The 17599-nt window shown below is 48.4% G+C and overlaps 1 protein-coding gene across 1 annotated transcript in view; it reads left to right on the top strand.

Moving 5' to 3' along the window:
* The window catches only part of MLH3 (mutL homolog 3), a 31326-nt gene extending 15035 nt beyond the window's left edge, over positions 1–16291 (top strand). Inside the window, exons 7-13 of the mRNA XM_056133781.1 lie at positions 706–777; positions 2629–2740; positions 3751–3910; positions 10747–10770; positions 10867–10945; positions 14861–15012; positions 16132–16291. Of these exons, the coding sequence (XP_055989756.1) occupies positions 706–777; positions 2629–2740; positions 3751–3910; positions 10747–10770; positions 10867–10945; positions 14861–15012; positions 16132–16248 (716 nt within the window). The 3' untranslated portion in view covers positions 16249–16291. The remainder of the gene's footprint in view (positions 1–705; positions 778–2628; positions 2741–3750; positions 3911–10746; positions 10771–10866; positions 10946–14860; positions 15013–16131) is intronic.
* Positions 16292–17599: the final 1308 nt, after the last annotated feature.

A 17599-nucleotide genomic window follows, 5' to 3' on the forward strand; every position in this document is an offset into this window, starting at 1 on the left:
CTTCACAGGTTATAGCTTGCAAATCACAGTTGGCTGTTACAGCAATGTGTTGTTTTGATGCTCCTTCATTATCTCAAATTTGAATTAATAAAGCACAGTCAGTATTTGAACATTGAAGGCTATAACCTTGCTTGGTAAATGAAATAATGAACCAAAGGGTATTTTAGGGGGCTGGAGAAAATACAGTGGATAAGGAACTGATCTCCTGATTTAGGTTTGAATCCCCAGCACAGACCCAGGAGTAAGCCCTGAGCACCACCGGGTGTGCTCAAACACACAAATGAACAGACAAAAACAAAAGGAAAAATTAAAAAAGGTTTTATTTTTAAGCTTTTTTTTTTCGGGGGGACTGATGAACTGTCACACCTGATTCCTGGCTCTGCACTTAGGAATCACTCCTGATGGTGGAACCTTTGAGGATGCTGGGGATCGAGCCCAGATTGGCCACTTGCAAGGCAAGTGCGCTACCCACTATACTGTCTCTCCTGCCCAGAAGAGTATTTTAATCAGTGATAAGGTAGATGTAAACTTCCTCCTAGGTTTCAGTATTTTCAAGAAATAAAAGATAGAGTTGTTATTTTTCAGGAAGTTTCTCTTGTTCCCATGTTGTTAAATAGTTTAACCGTTTTCTCCCTCTATACTGTGTGAACATCCTGATCTTGGCCTGAGAGCTTGAGCATGCAGTAATCCTTGCGAATCTTCCAGGTGGGAACTTGCTGGTGCTGGTGGACCAGCACGCCGCGCATGAGCGCGTCCGTCTGGAGCAGCTCATCCTTGGTAAGGGTCTGTCTGGGGCCAGAAAGCGTCTGAGGCTCCTCAAAGGATCAGTGTATGTGGGTTTCTCTAGCCGTGCTTATGGGGAGGAAAGGTAAATTGGACACTTGAAAAATTAAGCTAACGGCCTTTGATTTTGCTTCCCCAAGACCCTGCTCCTCCTTTGCTCTCCTTTCTGGTTGTTGTTGGAATGCCTGGGCTTGGCATGATGCTCATAGGAGTTACATACTTGTGGTGCGAGGGATCACGGCCACAGTGCTGGAATTGAACTCAGCAATGCGGGGCAGGCCTGGGATCCAACTCAAGCCCTCATGCATGCAAAGCTGGCATTCTACCACCAAGAGAAGGGCTGCTGATAGGATCAAGAGGATGCATTTCAGTTTACTGGTTCAAACATGTAGGCCCACGTGGTCACAGGCATATTTGTGAGTTCATCATCAGCCCTGCAGAGTGAGAGTTTCAGAACTTATGGTGCCATCCAGCACCAAGGTGGACCCCTCCACACGGCTGTGTGACTCTGTAGACCTTCTCACCATTCAGCAGGCAGGCAGCACCTGCAGCTTAGCTGGCACAGTGTTTGGTTGTTGGTTTTTAAATGTGTTATAGTTGGACTAAGTTCAAGTTTGAAAGTTTCTAAAGGATGACGGTAGTCTCCTTTCCACCCTCTCCTTCATCCCACCACCTTGTTTCTCTCCCAGGGGCTATCAGCTAGAGTAAGCTGTTTTGTAACCTTCCAAAGTCCGTTTGTAAGGGACTGGAGAGATCAGCAGGCTGGAGCACAGCTTTGCATTCAGGAGGCCCGGGATCCACATGCAGGAGGCTCGGGCACCACATGGTCCTCCAAGCATCACCCGGAGTAACCCCCAGGAGGGATCCCCAAGCATCATAGGATGTGGGCAAGTGACCAAAAATCAGTAATAATCTGTGCTTTTAAATCGTTAGTAACCATTTTTTCTCATTGTGAGACAGTTTGTTCCCTATGTGGTAAAGTATCAGGGAAGTCGTTCACCCCCTTTTTCAAACAGTGAAATATCCCAGCGTCAGGGAGTTGCTAAGGAGCTATTTCATGAATTCGCCTGGCAGGTGTCACTTCTAGGTCCACCTTCCCTGCTCAAGCGAAGACCTAATTGTTGAGAAGGCATGTAGTGAAAACAGTGTTAGAGGCTCAGGGCTTACTCGGGACTGGGGAATGGGGAGCCTTGCAGAGCCAGAAGACTGGGTAGCAAACCCATTCCGTTTCCTCAGCCATCCACATTCTTTTTTTTTTCTTTTTGGGTCACACCCAGTGATGCAGAGGGGTTACTCCTGGCTCTGCACTCAGGAATTACTCCTGGTGGAGCTCGACGGACCATATGGGATGCTGGGAATCAAACCCGGGTTGGCCGCGTGGAAGGCGAACGCCCTACCCTCTGTGCTATCGCTCCAGCCCCAGCCATCCACATTCTTCACCTCATTTACTAGAGCCATATTTATTGACTAGCTAGCTACAGAAACATTGCCTTCTCCATTTCAGTGTAATGTTTACGGCAAGTAATTCTTGTTTTGGAGAATTGTGCTAAAACGAATAAATAGGTTGGATACTTCTTTGATCTCAATAATGGAGAATCGAACTTTAAGACTAAATATTGAACCCACGTCTAATGACCACTTTAATGAACACAGCTGGGGACAGTAGCCCAGCAGTAAAGCACTTGCGTGTGTAAGGCAGGCCCTGAAGCCCATCTTCGGCGTGTGTGCGCCCGCGGCCATGCACACGCACACAGCAGTAATGAACACAGCTGGCCTTGCCAGCTTTTAGCTCAGGCCAGGAGACTGCATGTCCCACACGTAACCTGTCCATTCTTCCTTCCGTAGATTCTTATGAGAAGCAGCCCCCTCAAGGCTCTAAGCGGAAAAAATTACTGTCTTCCACCATAAGTCCTCCCCTGGAAATAACAGTGACAGAGGAACAAAGGAGACTCTTATGGTCAGTATCACTAGGCATCTTCGAGTGTGGCAGTGACAGTGTAAATTCTAACGTGAACTTGGCAAGGCTGAGTTCTGCATAACATTATTCCCTGCGCCAGAGGCGGCCCTGAGCCCAAGGGTGCTCCCAGGATTTGTTCAAGGCCCTGCTGCCTCCTGACGGGTAGGGCGGCCGCTCAGTGGCAGCCCTCCTGCCTCCCCGCGCCCTTCTTTCCACTATAGCACATCTGTTGAATATAGGATAGAGTTTCCCTGATAATTTTTTCCAGCAGTTGGCTTAGAACACTTACCATTTCTTGGAACCGTCAGTGTTTATGCTGTGCTGTTTCTGAAAGCAGAGTTACTGCAGTAATTGCTTCCATTCTGCTTTGCCTTGGTGCATTCTAGATTCTTAGTTTTCATTACCATAATATTGGGGAGAAAGCAAAGCACCGTGCCGCCAGGCAGGAGCAAATCTTACTGCGAGTCACAGATAGGACATTTTCCCATTTCTGAGCAGCACAAATGATTGGAAATGAAAAGGAGAATTGTCTCAGAATTTATTTCGGGTTTCAAAATAGGCTACTGCCAATAAGTCTTTCCCCCGGAGCATAATTTATATTAGAGGCAGATCCATTTATTTGCATCCCATTAATCAGGACTTCGCAGTTCCTGAGGGTGTTAATTATCTCCCTGCTTTAGTGCTGATTCAAAACATTCTCAGCCTCTCACTGGTGCCAAAATCCTTTAAGTGCCAGTAACCAGAAATGAGCTATTCCTTGGTGAAGAATAAAAACTTAGGAATAAGACTTAGAATTAATTGATTCTCTCAATGGAAAAGAGAAGAAAAAGGAGGATTGCCCTATTTCAAAATGGAAATTTGATCATAGAAAGTCCTAAACACGCCCAGCAGTGTGAGAAAAACAGTAAACTCTCAAAGCTCGTGGCAGCTTTTGAGAAACTATCAAATCTTTGGAACCAGTGCCGGAATGTGAATGAAGTAATGCTTTTAATTTGAGATTCTCTCTGTAGGTGCTACCACAAAAATCTGGAAGATCTGGGCCTTGAAATTCTGTTTCCGGACTCCAGTGATTCCCTAGTCCTTATAGGAAAAGTACCTCTCTGTTTCGTAGAGAGAGAGGCCAGTGAACTCCGAAGAGGAAGATCCACTGTGACCAAGAGTATTGTGGAGGTAAGACACGATATTTGGAAATTGCGGGGCCGTATCTTGTCTTGAACTTCTCTATGCTCATCTTTTACTCAGTAAGTAAGAAATATCTGGGGTCAGAGTAAGGACAGTGGCTAGGGCTCTTGCCTTGCATGCGGCTGACCCGAGTTTTATCCCCAACATCCTTATGGTCCACTGAACCTTGCCAGGAGTGATCCCTGAGTGCAGAGCCAGGATGTGAACCCCCCAACCTCCAATCCTAATACTTGCTGTGTGTTGAGAGCTAAAGATTCAGAGATGAGGGGATGGAGCAATAGTACTGGGAGTAGGGTGTTTGCCTTGCATGTGGCCAACCCAGGTTTGATCCCCAGCATCCCACCTGATCCCCTGAGCACCACCAGGAGTGATTCCTGAGTGCAGATCCAGGAGTAGCCCGTGAGCATTGTCAGGTGTGGCCAAAAAAAAAAAAAAAAGATTCAAAGATGAATGAGCCCACATCAAGTTGGGAATGACCCTCAACTATAATGCAATAAAATGTTGTCCAATAGAGGTCTGTTCAAAAGTGCTGTGGAAATAGAATGGTAACTGTCTGGGGGTTCAGGCCAAGGAAACTGTCGCCAAATAGCCATTGTTTTTATGTGTTTTTAGGAGAAGTCTGTTGGAACTGTAGGAGCCTGCCAAGTATAGAAGTGGGGACGCAGGCACGGGGCAGAGCAGTGGGTGGTGGAGACGGGAGCAGAGCCTAAGTTTCGGGAACTTCCAATGTCCATGCCATTCAGCTGACTCCAATTACGATTGATACCGAATTAGATGAGATGAGTAAGCTACACAGTCAGGCCGCGTCACACAAGAGCTTAGCCTAGTTCACCGAGCTGTTCGCACTTCATCCCGTAGGGAGCGAATGAGGAGGAGAAAGACCCATCCTAGTACTGCGTATTACGTATGTGTCTTTATAAAGGCCTCAGAACAGCTGCTGGGGATAGTACTAGTGTTGCTCAAGAGGTCTTTCTTACGTGTTTCATGATTTTCTTATGATTTGTCTTTATTGCCTTTTCTCGCCTCTTTTTCTCTGTTATTTTCCTATTGGGGGGACCAGAACGCCAGTACTCAGGAGCTACTCCGAGCTCAGTACTCCGGGCTCTTGAATTTGTATTCAGTATTCACTGCCTGGAAGTGCTTGAGGCAGGGCTGAACCCAGACTTGCAGGATTTGTTGGGATTCGACCCAGGCCTCCCACATGTAATGCATGCTCTCAACCCATTGAACTCTTTTTTTTTAATCTACTCTTTTTTTTTTTATCTTTTTTTCTTTTGAGGGGGTGGGGGAGTCACACCCAGCAATACTCAGGAATTACTCCTGGCAGTGCTTGGGGGACCATATATACTATCACTCTTGCCCCAACAGCCAACTCAGGCCTGTGGGCAGAACCTTAGAGTTTGTTTTCTTTGGCCGTTGCCTATGTCTTTACTCTGCTTCTTTATTTTGTACACAGCCAGTGACATCACGCAGTGTTTGTCCTCCTCCTGACTTCCTTTACTTAGCATGACTCCTTACCGTTCCATCTAAGTGGTAGCAAAAGGCAAGATTTCATCTTTTCTCAGAGCTGAGTAGTATTCCATTGTGGTCATATACCACATCTTCCTCCACTCATCCACCGCAGGTCCCAGAGTGGTTCCCAGATCTCAGCTGCTGTAAGCTGCACTGCGGGGAGCACAGGCATGTGCCCCTCTAGGTCACGGCCCTCTGGCAGGCCTTGATTTTATGATCCATGTTTAGATAGAGGTCCTCAGACTTACTTGGCCTGCCATCCCCTTTTCAGAAACTGAAACAACCACTCTGCATCTCTGTCTCTGTCTCTGTCTCTCAGTCTTCATTCTTGATGGGGTCAGTCATGCATTTTGGAAAACAGTGATCAGACTAACCAAGTTTATAAAGTCTTTTGTTGTTGCTTTTTGCATCTACTTTTTCTTTGTATTCAGTTTCTTTTTACTGTAGTGAATCTTATTAAAGGTTTTGGTTTTGTTTTTGGTTTTTGCGCCACCCTTGGCTGTGCTCAGGACTTCCTGCTGGTTTCTTCACTCAGGGATTACTCCTGACCTGCTTGGGGGAACCATATGGGATGCTGGGATGGATCCCGGGTTGACTGCTTGCAAGGCAGCTGTATTTTTCATATCAATGACTGTTTCATTTCCAGAATTTATGCTTGGTTCATTCTCAAGTCACTCCTTATTTCTGTGTATTTTTAACTATCTTCTAATTATGGTCTCTTATTCCTTCTTTACCTCTGACCCCTTCTCTTTGGAGTATAAGCAAGTTCACATTTGCTCATACCATTTGCCTAGGAATACTATTTTTTTTCTAGAAATAAAATTTTTCTAGAAATTGAAATCTTTCTAGTAATATCTGAAAATAAAAATGGTAACTGATTTATTAGAGAAATTGTGGGATACACTATCTGGGAAAGAGTGAGAGAGACTAGGTGGTTGTGAGGCAGCTTCTTGTACTGGTTCAAATAAAGGAGGCGGGGGATTAATGAGTGCTATTAAATGCTCAGTTTATAGCAGTGGAACAGGAGAGGAAGGATGTATTTGAAACATAATTTGGAAGGTAGAAACAAAGATCTGGAGAGTAAGAAAAGGGATAAAGATATGAAAAGGATAAAGGAGAAGAAGTGGGTAATGAGTTCTCGCTTGGGTGACGGGGAGGATGGTGGTGGCAGTGGCAGCAGCAGATAGTGGAGTGGAGGAGGAGCTGTGCCCGCGATGAAGTCCAGACTGAGCCATACTGAATGTGCCTCATGTCCAGTGCGTGGACAGGCAGAGTTACCGGCACTCTGCGGCTTCGGGAGGAAGTGTGGGCTCTTATGTAGCTCTTTTGAGAGTTAAAAGTACATATTTATTTTGATAATATCAGAAGCTGGAGAAGGGTCTGGAGAGACTGTCCAGGGATAATATGGAAACTGAAATGAGGAGTGTGGAGCAGAGCCTATGGCGCACCGTCACTCACTGTGTATGTGTCTTGGCAGAGATCCTGAGGTCCCCTGCCAAAGTAAAGGATGATTGAAAATATTTGGTTAGAGGAGGAGGAGGGGAAGATCTGGGGAAAAGTAACTATTGTCGGAGCTCAGGGAAGGCTTAAGCCAGAGGGCCTGGTTAGCAGTGGCCGTCGGGTAGAACTGCAGGGCTGGGTCTCACCCCCAGGGCCGGCGCTGTGGTGGTGGCCCATATGGAATGGTCTCCTGCCACGTGGTGGCCGGGGCAGCAGGAGGAAGTGGCGCAAAGGAGGAGGTGCTTTCAAGCACTTGGGCACACGCAGAAGAGAGAGACAGCATGTTGGCTGGGGGGAGGGCAGGACACAGGGTGAGGAAGGGTCTGTGTGTGTCCTCCGATGGGGGTGATGAGGGGGTCTGTGGTTCCTGGTAAGAGGACCCCGGAGGAAGAGGCCGCTCCAGTGGCAGCCTCTGGCCTTACCTCAGCTCTGCTGCTGACCAGACCAGCCTGCGCCTCGCCCTCAGCCGCTCTCCCCTTCCAACGCAACTTCTCTCCAAAGCTTCTCTCCAAATTGTCATAAGTCCAAAAGATAGGATCTGCTAGGCTCTTTATTGTAATTCAATCCCTAAGTATTTAACCAGAAAATTACAGTAAAAACTTTTCCTAAAGGGACTTCAAAGACTACTGGTAAGGAGTTTACTTCAAATTGAAACAAAGCTTATGGTTTCAGAAAGTCTTTCTTGATTATGCTAAGTCGGGCTGATAAAGAAAGACGTTGTTGATTCTGTAAAAAGCTGGAAGAGGGCTGGTGTCCTGGGGAGAAGGTAGCCTCTTGGGCCTAGCCGCTGGAAGATCACAGAGACAGCTGTGTGTGCCGTGCGACCCTCCAGCCCGAGCCTCTTTGGAATATTGTTTAGATTATCTTGCATCCATTGAACCGCTGGAATATAAAATCGGCAGAGATTAAGACCCAGCTCCCCCGCTCACCAGGCTTACAAACTGATGCTTCCGAAGACCTGGATAGGAGTGCGCAAGAAAGTTGGGTTTGATCTGTATCTTTGTTAAACTTAGTGGGTCAGGTGTTAGGAGACATCTTTCCCTTTAGGTTTGTTTGGGGAAGTTAGTGACTTTTAAAAGAATTTGTAGTATCCACCCTCTAGCTCTCAGTGACTGTGCCCATGTATCAGCCTGGAAGGCCACCCTGTGTGTGAGGGGGGAGAGAGGATTTTCTGAATCCTGTTGACAATGAAAAATCTACTGCGAGCACGCATTATAACTTTGAGAAGCTAATTAATACACAGTCTTTCCTAGGAGTAAGGAAATCTTGTGTTTTCTTATAGATGATTAAGTGTGCCATATCTCATAAGAACAGTTTTGGTTTGGTTTTGTTTTTTACCCCTAGAGGCAAAATAAATTAATAGCATAAAACCGTTTCTTTACATTTCTTTAGTCTTTTTGTAAATATTAACAGATGCAGGGACATTACTACTGAAAAGCCCTCCCCAGGGACAGAGCTATGCTAGTGGGGAAAAACTTAGCAAAACGTCTAGGAAAAATAAGCTTTGTGACCCGAAAGGAATTGTCAAGGGGGAAAGAAGGTCTGTGGGAACCAAAGAGACAGCTTACGTATGTTTATGATACTTCAGCGAGTGTTAGGCTGAGTGCACAGTTGTTCGGTGGCTGTTGTATATTTGTTCTGTTTGTGTGTAACATTACACTTGTTCTAGCTAAGCTTATACATATAAACAGACGGCTTCTTGGTGCAAAGCCTCCATGATCTTTAGAATCGGTTGAATCATCAAGGCTGTTCTCCCCAGTTACATAACCTGCTAAGCTGATAGGCTGTCACTGGAGGAAGTTTCAGGGGCTAAACATATTTTCATGCAGTAAGAGTTCCATTCAGTTGTCTCAGTATTTCATATTCAAAGTGCCTTCTAACAACCCAGTTCTTTGTACCCATGTGCAGATGGGTGAAAGTCTCCCTTCAAAGGTGTATCTTACTTTATTTTTAAATTGGTGTGAGGGTCACAACCTACAGTGGTGGTGGGGAAGGGGGGGTGTCCTGCCACTGGAGCCACCTTCCAGGCCCAGGAAAAATACCTTAGAGAAAGTTGGGATATTCTGTAAATGTCAAAAGGAAGGTATGATATAATGGGCTGGAACGATAGCACAGCAGTAGGGCGTTTGCCTTGCACGCAGCCAGCCCAGCCGAGCCGGGTTTGATTCCTCCGACCCTCTCGGAGAGCCCGGCAAGCTACCAAGAGTATCACATCTGCATGGCAAAGCCATGGCATGTAATCATGCCCGGGAGGGGGGGCAGTTGGTGGGTGTGACCCCTGCCTATTGAAAGATGGAGGATCTGGGTGAAGGATGCTCAGCCCCAATCCGAGCAGGCTTGGAGATCTCAGCCCCAGGACCCGTATGCCTTTGTTCCTCTTCCGGTACCTTCATGCATGTGGAGAGTGGTCTCAGCATGGTTGTGACTGGTTCTGGAGGTCTTCGACTGCCGGGGCTCTGCTCGGGGTGGGGAGGGAAACTCAAAGCGACCCCCTCCAAGGGGCCCCAACGAGGACAGCCAGGCACGGGGGCAGGAGACTCTGCCATGGTGCCGTGTAATCCCATCAAAGGCCAAGACCCAGAGACTATAAAACCCAGCTCCCGGAAGAGAACAGCGCAGTCTCCTGCCCCCGTTCCTGGCTGTCCTCGCCAGGGCCCCTTGGAGGGGAGTGGGTTGAGTTTCCCTCCCCGCCCCAACCAGGGCTCCGGCAGCCGAAGACCTCCATAACCAGCCACCACCATGCTGAGACCACTCTCCACACTCATGAAGGTACCGGCAGAGGAACAAAGGCATGCGGGTCCCAGGGCTGAGATCTCCAAGCCTGCTCGGATCAGGGCTGAGCATCCTCCACCTAGATCCTCCATCTTCCAGGAGGCAGGGGTCACACCCACCAACTGGCCCCCTGGCGCCGTGTAATCCCATCAGTGGCCAAGACCCAGAGACTATAAAACCCAGCTCCCGGAAGATAACAGTGCAGAGTCTCCTGCCCCCGCACCTGGCTGTCCTCGCCGGGGCCCCTTGGAGGGGAGCAGGTTGAGTTTCCCTCCCCGCCCTGACCAGGGCTCCGGCAGTCAAAGACCTCCAGAACCAGTCACAACATGCTGAGACCACTCTCCATACGCATGAAGGTACCTGCAGAAGAACAAAGGCATGCGGGTCCCGGGGCTGAGATCTCCAAGCCTGCTCGGATTGGGGCTGAGCATACTCCACCCAGATCTTCCATCTTTCAGTAGGCAGCGGTCACACCCACCAACTGGCCCCCCATCCCCCCACACCATGTAATCCCATCAATGGCCAAGACCCAGAGACTATAAAACCCAGCTCCCAGAAGCACATGGCCACATTTGTGTCCACTTGACATCTTATTATCTCATTCTTGCTTTGGACAACCTGGCAGGCTATCGAATATAACCGGCCCATACGGCAGAGTCTGGCAAACTCCCCATGACATACCCAATATGCCAAATACCAGTAACAATGATGGGTCTCATTCTCCTAACCCAGAAAGAGCCTTGAATATGGCACTTTTTAAAATCTCAGGGCTAGGATGAAGGAGACGTTACTGGTGCCTGCTCGAGGCAATTGACGAACAGCAGGATGATCGTGATCGTGATCGTGATGGCAAAGCCTGGCAAGCTACCCGTGGCGTATTCAATATGCCAAACACAGTAACAACAAGCCTTAAAATGGAGACGTTACTGGGCCCACTTGAGCAAATCGATGAACAGTGTTTGTTTTTTTGTTTGAGATAATGGTATATATTAATGCCTTTCTTCCCACGCCTCATCCTCCTTCCTTTTTCTGCTTTGTAGGAATTGCTTCGAGAACAAGTAGAGGTAAACTTTCTCTTCCTTTGGGATTTCTCACAGACACAAAAGGCTTCGTTGTCCTGGGCCCTTCCCCATTAATAAAGAGTGTGTCTCCCGCATTAGCTGCTGCAGACGACTGGCAGCATCCAGGGGACTTTGCCACTGACTGTCCAGAAGGTGCTGGCATCTCAAGCCTGCCACGGTAAGATTCTCATGGGCGGGGAGGTGGGTGACTAGTGCAGGAGCCCCAGGTTGGATCCTCAGTTCTTCAGCAGAGTCCCCCAGCACTAACCACAGTGGCCCGTGCCAAAAGGGAAAGAGACTCAGCACAGCTGTTTTCAAATGCCAGCAATCCCAGGATGCTGCATTTCTGAAAGAAGCAAAAAGACTCTGCAGCTTGCCTTAGGGAGTCTGTGTCAAGAAATGACCAATAAGCAGTGAAACTGTAGGGGGGGAAAGTGAACACCAACAAATGACTTTTACAAAGCAAATTGACCCTCCTGTGGTTGAGTAGAGGAGTTTCTCCTAGTGGAGGTGAATAAAAAACATTTTTTTTTACATCGTTGTACAGATAATATGATAACAGTAGGGCTTACTTTCTTAGTATTGATGTACAGTGTTACTACGCCCCATCATCGCCTAAGTGCCCAGACTCTCAGTGCCTGAGGAGCTAATGTTTTATTTTGTTTGTGGGTCACATCTGACAGTGCTCAGGGCTTGCTCCTGTCTCTGTGCTCAGGGATCATTCCTGGTGGGATCAAGGGACGTATGAGGTATCTGGGATCAAACCCAGTTCGGCTGCGTGCAAGGCATGCCCTACCCACTGTACTATTGCTCCGGCTCCAGGAGATCCAATTTGAGTCAAGTTCAGAAATTGCTAGAAGGGAAAAGGTTATTACAGGTGGGGAGATAACGGTCTGGGCAGAGACCCAAAAGCAGAAACAAACTAATTAGATGAGGAGTGGCAGAGAGTACCAAGAAATTAGGCTGGCAAAGAAAAATAGAAGCCAAAAAGAAAAGAAAAACAGAAGCCAAAGGTCACAACAAAGCCTTTAGCTTTTATATAGAAGGCCCTAGAATAATGGAGGTTCTGCGGTATTTGTCTATGATAAAATATAGACAGTGGTACTGGAGGGACGGTAAGGGGTCGCTGCAGCTGCCTCTTGACTATTGTGGGGGTCCCGTCCACTGGCACCCTCTCTCTTTGCCCTCCCCTCACTTCCTTTCTTTTCTGGGCTCAGGAAACCCAGTTCCTCATGAGTCTGCCTACCGCAGATATCCCGAAGGCCTTTGCTCCTTTGTCTTCTCTTAGTTGCCATGCCTGCTCCATCACCCAACCTCATCTCTGCCGCTGTAGTGCTTCCTGTGTCTGCTTTCATCCATCTCCACAGCTGCTCCATACCCCCCGCCCCTGTCTCCCTCGCCCTGGCCCAGTCTTCAGACTTCATCTCCCCACATTCATTCTGGCTCATTCTCAAGCCATTCTTGCCTCAGCACCCAGAGGATTCTGGTTGAAACATCCCTCTGAGCATGTCATTCTCTTTTGTTTGTTTTGTTTTGGAGTCACACAGGATGGTTCTCAGGGCTTACTTCTGGCTCTGCACTTGGGAATCACTTCCAGAGGTGCTCAGGGAATTGAACCCAGGTTGGGTGCATCCAGGGCAAGTGCCCTCCCTGCTGGGCTGTCTCTTCAGCCCCTGGGCATGTCATGCTTGTACCAAAAATTGATGACGACCCTTTGCTCTCAGGAAATCGTGTTTGTCACGATGTATCAGGGTTTCATGGCCAGGCCCTTGACTGCGGCCATGGTTTCTTCTCTGGTCACTCTCCACCCTGCTTCACACTGCGGCCTGCTTCCTCAGTCTTGCTGTGTGTGCTGAACTCTGGCCCTGTCCTTGCTGTATGACTAGAATGACTTCCTGCTCCTTCTCAGTCATGTCTTTCTAACCTCAGGTCTCAGATTAAATACCAGTTTTCCAGGAAAGCCTTCTCTGACCTCTAAAACTGGGTTGGGTCTCATGTATTCTCTCATGCCCTGGGTTTGATTGGACTTCTGTTTTCCAATGACGGTGTAGTTATTTATATCTTGGTCACCTCATAGTCTGAGCCTATCGGATCCTCAGCTCCAGCTCTCACCGTCACGGCCCGGCGTGGCTAAAGTAGCCATCAGTCCTAGACACTTAATAAATACCTGTTGACAGAGTGAATTACTGTACGCACAGAGCACCTGACTATGTGAGAGTTTAGATTCAGAAGATTATTATGGAATTAAAGAAAAGCAAATAAAGTGGACATTGTAGAAAGCAGAGATCTTGATGATGGTTTGGCTGTGGACAGAGATGACCTCAGTTTCCTAAGCTTCGGAGGAGTGCGCCTCGGAGCAGAGCCCGGCAAGCACAAGCCTGCCAGATGGAGGATGGCCTCCTCCAGGCCTGAGGCAGCCTCTCCCGAGGAGACGCCGAGAGACTGCTCAGCCTGACACTCTCACTGTGCCAGGTTCTGGCCAACCTAAAGAAGCCCAGAACCCAGTGATGATACACACGAGGCCTCACGGGATGGGGGTGGAGCCGGCCCTTTCCTCCTCACCCCAACAAGACCCCTAGTCACCACCCACAAACGGTGGGATCCTCTCTGGATCTTTATCAAGCAGTTTAATGGCCATGATCCCAGAGACTCAGAAACAAATCTCGAAACCCAGCGGCTTTTGGCAGAAATGCATCCAGTCCCTGCAGTAGGTTTCCGGCGCTGGGCCACCACAGGTGGGAATAGGTTTCGTGCCTTGGCCTGTTCCCCCTGGCCCGGTGGCTGCCAGCCTCCAGAGGCCACTGGACAATCAGGTTTGGGTCCACAGTGACAAGACACACGGGGCCTCAGGGGATGGGGGTGAATTCGGTCCTTTCCTCCCTACCCCAACGAGACCCGGAGTCACCACCCACAAACAGCCTCTCTGGCTCCTGATCAAGCTGCTTAATGGCCATGATCCCAGAAACTCAGAAACAAATCTCGGAATCCAGTGGCTTTTGGCAGAAATGTGTCCAGACCCGCAGTAGGTTACTGTCGCTGGTCCACCCCAGGGAGGAAAGGGTACTGTCCCTCTGCCTGCTCCCCCTAGGTGGCTCGGTGGCTGCCATCCTCCAGAGGCCATTTGGACAGTCAAGTTTGGGCCCTCAGTGACGAGACACGTGGAGCCTCATGGGATGGGGGTGGAGCTGGCCCTTTCCTCCACACCCCAATGAGACCCCAATGAGACTGTCACCCATGAACGGTCTCTCTTGCTCCTGATCAAGCTGCTTAACGGCCATGACCCCAGAGACTCAGGAACAAATCTCGGAACCCAGCACGTTTTGGCAGAAATCCCTGCAGATTTAAGTGTTAAAATTTTGGAATTTCAAAGTTGCGTGGCCACTACTGCAGCCACACGACATCATATGTTATTCTTAACCAGCAATAGAAAACAAATTGTCTACTGTTGCCTTTTCAGCAGATCTGAGTGTTGGGGTAAAATCTCAAATAATAATGGTGGGTCTTGTGTTGAAATATTGAATGTGATCAAAATAGAGAGAGAGTAATGTGGAAATCATCTGCCCCACAGGTAGGGGAGGGTGTGGGATGGGGGTATACTGGGGCTTTTGATGGTGGAGAATGGGCACTGGTGAAGGTACGGGTGTTTCATTGTATGACCGAGACTTAAACCCGAAAGCTTTGTAACTGCTCTCACGGTGATTCAATAAATAAAGGTAAAGGTAAAGGCAAAGGCCCTCCCATTGTTCATCGATTTGCTCGAGCGGGCCCAGTAACGTCTCCATTGGAGACTTTGTTGTTACTGTGTTTGGCATATCAAATATGTCATGGGGAGCTTGCCAGGCTCTGCCGTGCAGGCGAGACACTCTCGGTAGTTTGCCGGGCTCTCCGAGAGGGGCTGAAGAATCGAACTCGGGTCGGCCATGTTGGCTGTGTGCAAGGCAAACGCCCTACCGCTGTGCTATAAAAACTAAAAAAAAAAAAGAAGCAGCCCAGGAAACACAGCACCTTCCCCAGACGTATGGCTCTGCCCCAGGGTCAGCACCGGTTTCCCGCCACACACACCATGACTGTCTTGCTTCTGTCCCTCATGTAGGGGCCATTAAGTTCAACGACAGCCTGAGCTTCGAGGAATGCTGCCGCCTTATTGACGCGCTGTCCTGGTGCCGGCTGCCGTTCCAGTGCGCCCACGGGAGGCCCTCAATGCTGCCTTTGGCCGACATCAATCACTTGGAACAGGACACACAGGTATGCACAGGAAGAGGGGATAAAGGCCAGCCCTCCCGCTCTGCTCTGAATATCCAAATGTAACCCGTCTTCATCCTCTCCAGAATCTGAGAGGTTGGAAGACAGTATGCGGGGATTTTCGTAAAAGCCTCACCATTTCCTCTTGCCCAATCCAAAATGGGCGAAATGCTTAGTGATCTTGACGTCTTTATATTTTTTGGCTTTTTTGGGTCACACCCGGCGATGCACAGGGGTTATTCCTGGCTCTGCACTCAGGAATTACCCCTGGGGGTGCTCAGGGGACCATATGGGATGCTGGGAATCGAACCTGAGTCAGCCGCATGCAAGGCAAACGCCCTACTGGCTGTGCTATTGCTCCAGCCCCTACGTCTTTGTATTTTTTAAGCTCAGCATCCATGTAAGATCGCTGTATCGCTAACAACTGTGACCTGTTGGCCCGTGGGTTTCATAAGATTCAGAAGTTCTCTCGAGGGCAACAAAGCACTGGTAGAAGCACAAGTTCACTGCCGGCAGATAAAGCTCAAACAATCTGTGGTTCGATGGCCCTAGCTGGAGTGGCAGCCGTGGCCAAGGATCTCTGCACTGGGCCTGGGCCAGCCACGGCAGGAGGCGCCTCCTTTGCGCTTTGGTCCCTATGACTCAGCAGCCCGGGAACAATGCTGGGGATAATGCAATAAAGGCACGGAACGGTTTCAGTGAAAGCAGACTTTCTGGCCTTGTTCTCGTCTTAAGCGAAACAACACGAGAGTGTAATAGGCATGTCCAGCTTGCTGCTTTCCAGAATGTTCCTCTCGCTTACCTTCCTGCCAAGGGCCATCCAGTCTTCTGTGCCACTGCCTTCTCAGGTACCAAAATCAGGTTTTCTAACTCCGATCTGAGTGCTGACTCCCATTAAAAATTGTTGGTTTCATACGATACAAGAAAGGAAATGAAACAAGTGTTGTCCTCGGTCCTGAAGAGATGGCAACCCAGTGTCCGGTCCCACTTAGCCTGAGGCTGTCAGGACTATTTTCTGAATCCCGAAATCCAAACTGGAGACATATTTCAAGATCCACAATAGGAAGTGCTTACGTGCTCCTTCTGCCTGTTGCTAATTGGAGTTACTCTTTCTCCCCTTAGGTGAAACCCAATCTCGCGAAACTTCGTAAAATGGCTCAAGCCTGGCGTCTCTTTGGAAAAACAGAAAGATGTGATACAAGCCTTAAGCCCACTCTGTCGGCTTGTGAACCAACCTGAGGACAAAATCATCAGTCTTGTGGCTGGAGAGATTGTCTGGCGGATAGGGCACTTACCTTGACCTGGGATCGATCCCCGGGATCACATGCAGTCTTCTGAGTCTCACCAAGGAGTGATCCCTGAGTGCAGAGCCAGGAGTCAGCCAGGTGTGGCCCATAAAACAGAAACCCAAATTCTTGGTCTTTAAGGAGCCCTGGAGATGCTCACCAATGCGTCTGACACACTCAGCCACTCTGGGCACTGCATCAGCCAGTCCCTTGGAGCCAGGGATAGTTTATACTTTGGCATCCATGGTCACAGGAGGTTGCCCTGCATGATCTCCTTCCTATTTAGGGAATTGTTTTCATGATTAATTGTTCAATGATTGCATTGGTTTGCTTATTTTTTGTTTTTCGAGGAGTGCTTTTGTTGCTCTGGTTTGGCCTCCTGGTCTGCATTTATGAATTTGACCTGACACCCAGCACATCCACAGTCTGTGGCCACCCAGTCACCACCCAGCAGCTGGCCAGTGCTACACCACTGACCACCCCATTCCCTCCTGTCCTTTGCATGTCCCCCTGTTGCTACTTTGCCTTCGAAGTCTTAGACTTGAAGGCTTTCTCCAGCTCAATAAAGCTTTCCCCTCAGTCTCTCAGATCACTGACTGCATTATTTAGGGACAAAAGCTATCAAGAGAAGGAAGGACCAGGACTGAACAGGAAAATGTAACATCCCGTTCCTGATGCAGTTCACTTCCTCCTTTCAGATGGAAGAGGAGTGAGTTAGCACAGAGTTTGGTACGCATGCCTTGCACATGTGAAGGCTTGAGTTTGATCCCCTCCACGGCATGCCCCCCCCCAGTACTGAGATGAAGATGACCCTGGCAACCCCCTCTTCTCCAGAACTATGTGGCCCCAGCTTTGAAACGGTCTAGGCCCTGAGACTGATATCCCTAGCCCAAATCTGTAAATTGATGAAAGTACTACAAGCTCACTTTATAAAAATATTTTTTGTACTTTATGAGTGCCCCCTAAAGCATAAAAAACAGTTTTTATATCAAAATGCAGCCGCTTTCTTTCAGGCTAGCCAGAAACATTCTTTACATTTTTTCCCCTGGAAAAGAGGACACTTTTGTCCCATTGAAGTCATGTCTTGGTTTTGGGGCCAGAGAGATCATATAGTAAGTAAGGTGTTTCCACATTTGACAGAGTTTAAGGCAGGAGGCAACCAATTTTAGAAGGAAAATTTTTTTTACATTTTATATATATATATATATATATATGCACACAAGGCTCCACCTCTAAGAACATGCTAGTGATCTCTTATAGAAGGGCTTAATGGCCCCTGAATGAAATACAACAGTCTTCACCCT

This window comes from Sorex fumeus, unplaced genomic scaffold (genome assembly GCF_029834395.1).
Source record: "Sorex fumeus unplaced genomic scaffold, SorFum_2.1 ptg000098l, whole genome shotgun sequence".
In the NCBI taxonomy this organism is placed as follows: Eukaryota; Metazoa; Chordata; class Mammalia; order Eulipotyphla; family Soricidae; genus Sorex; species Sorex fumeus.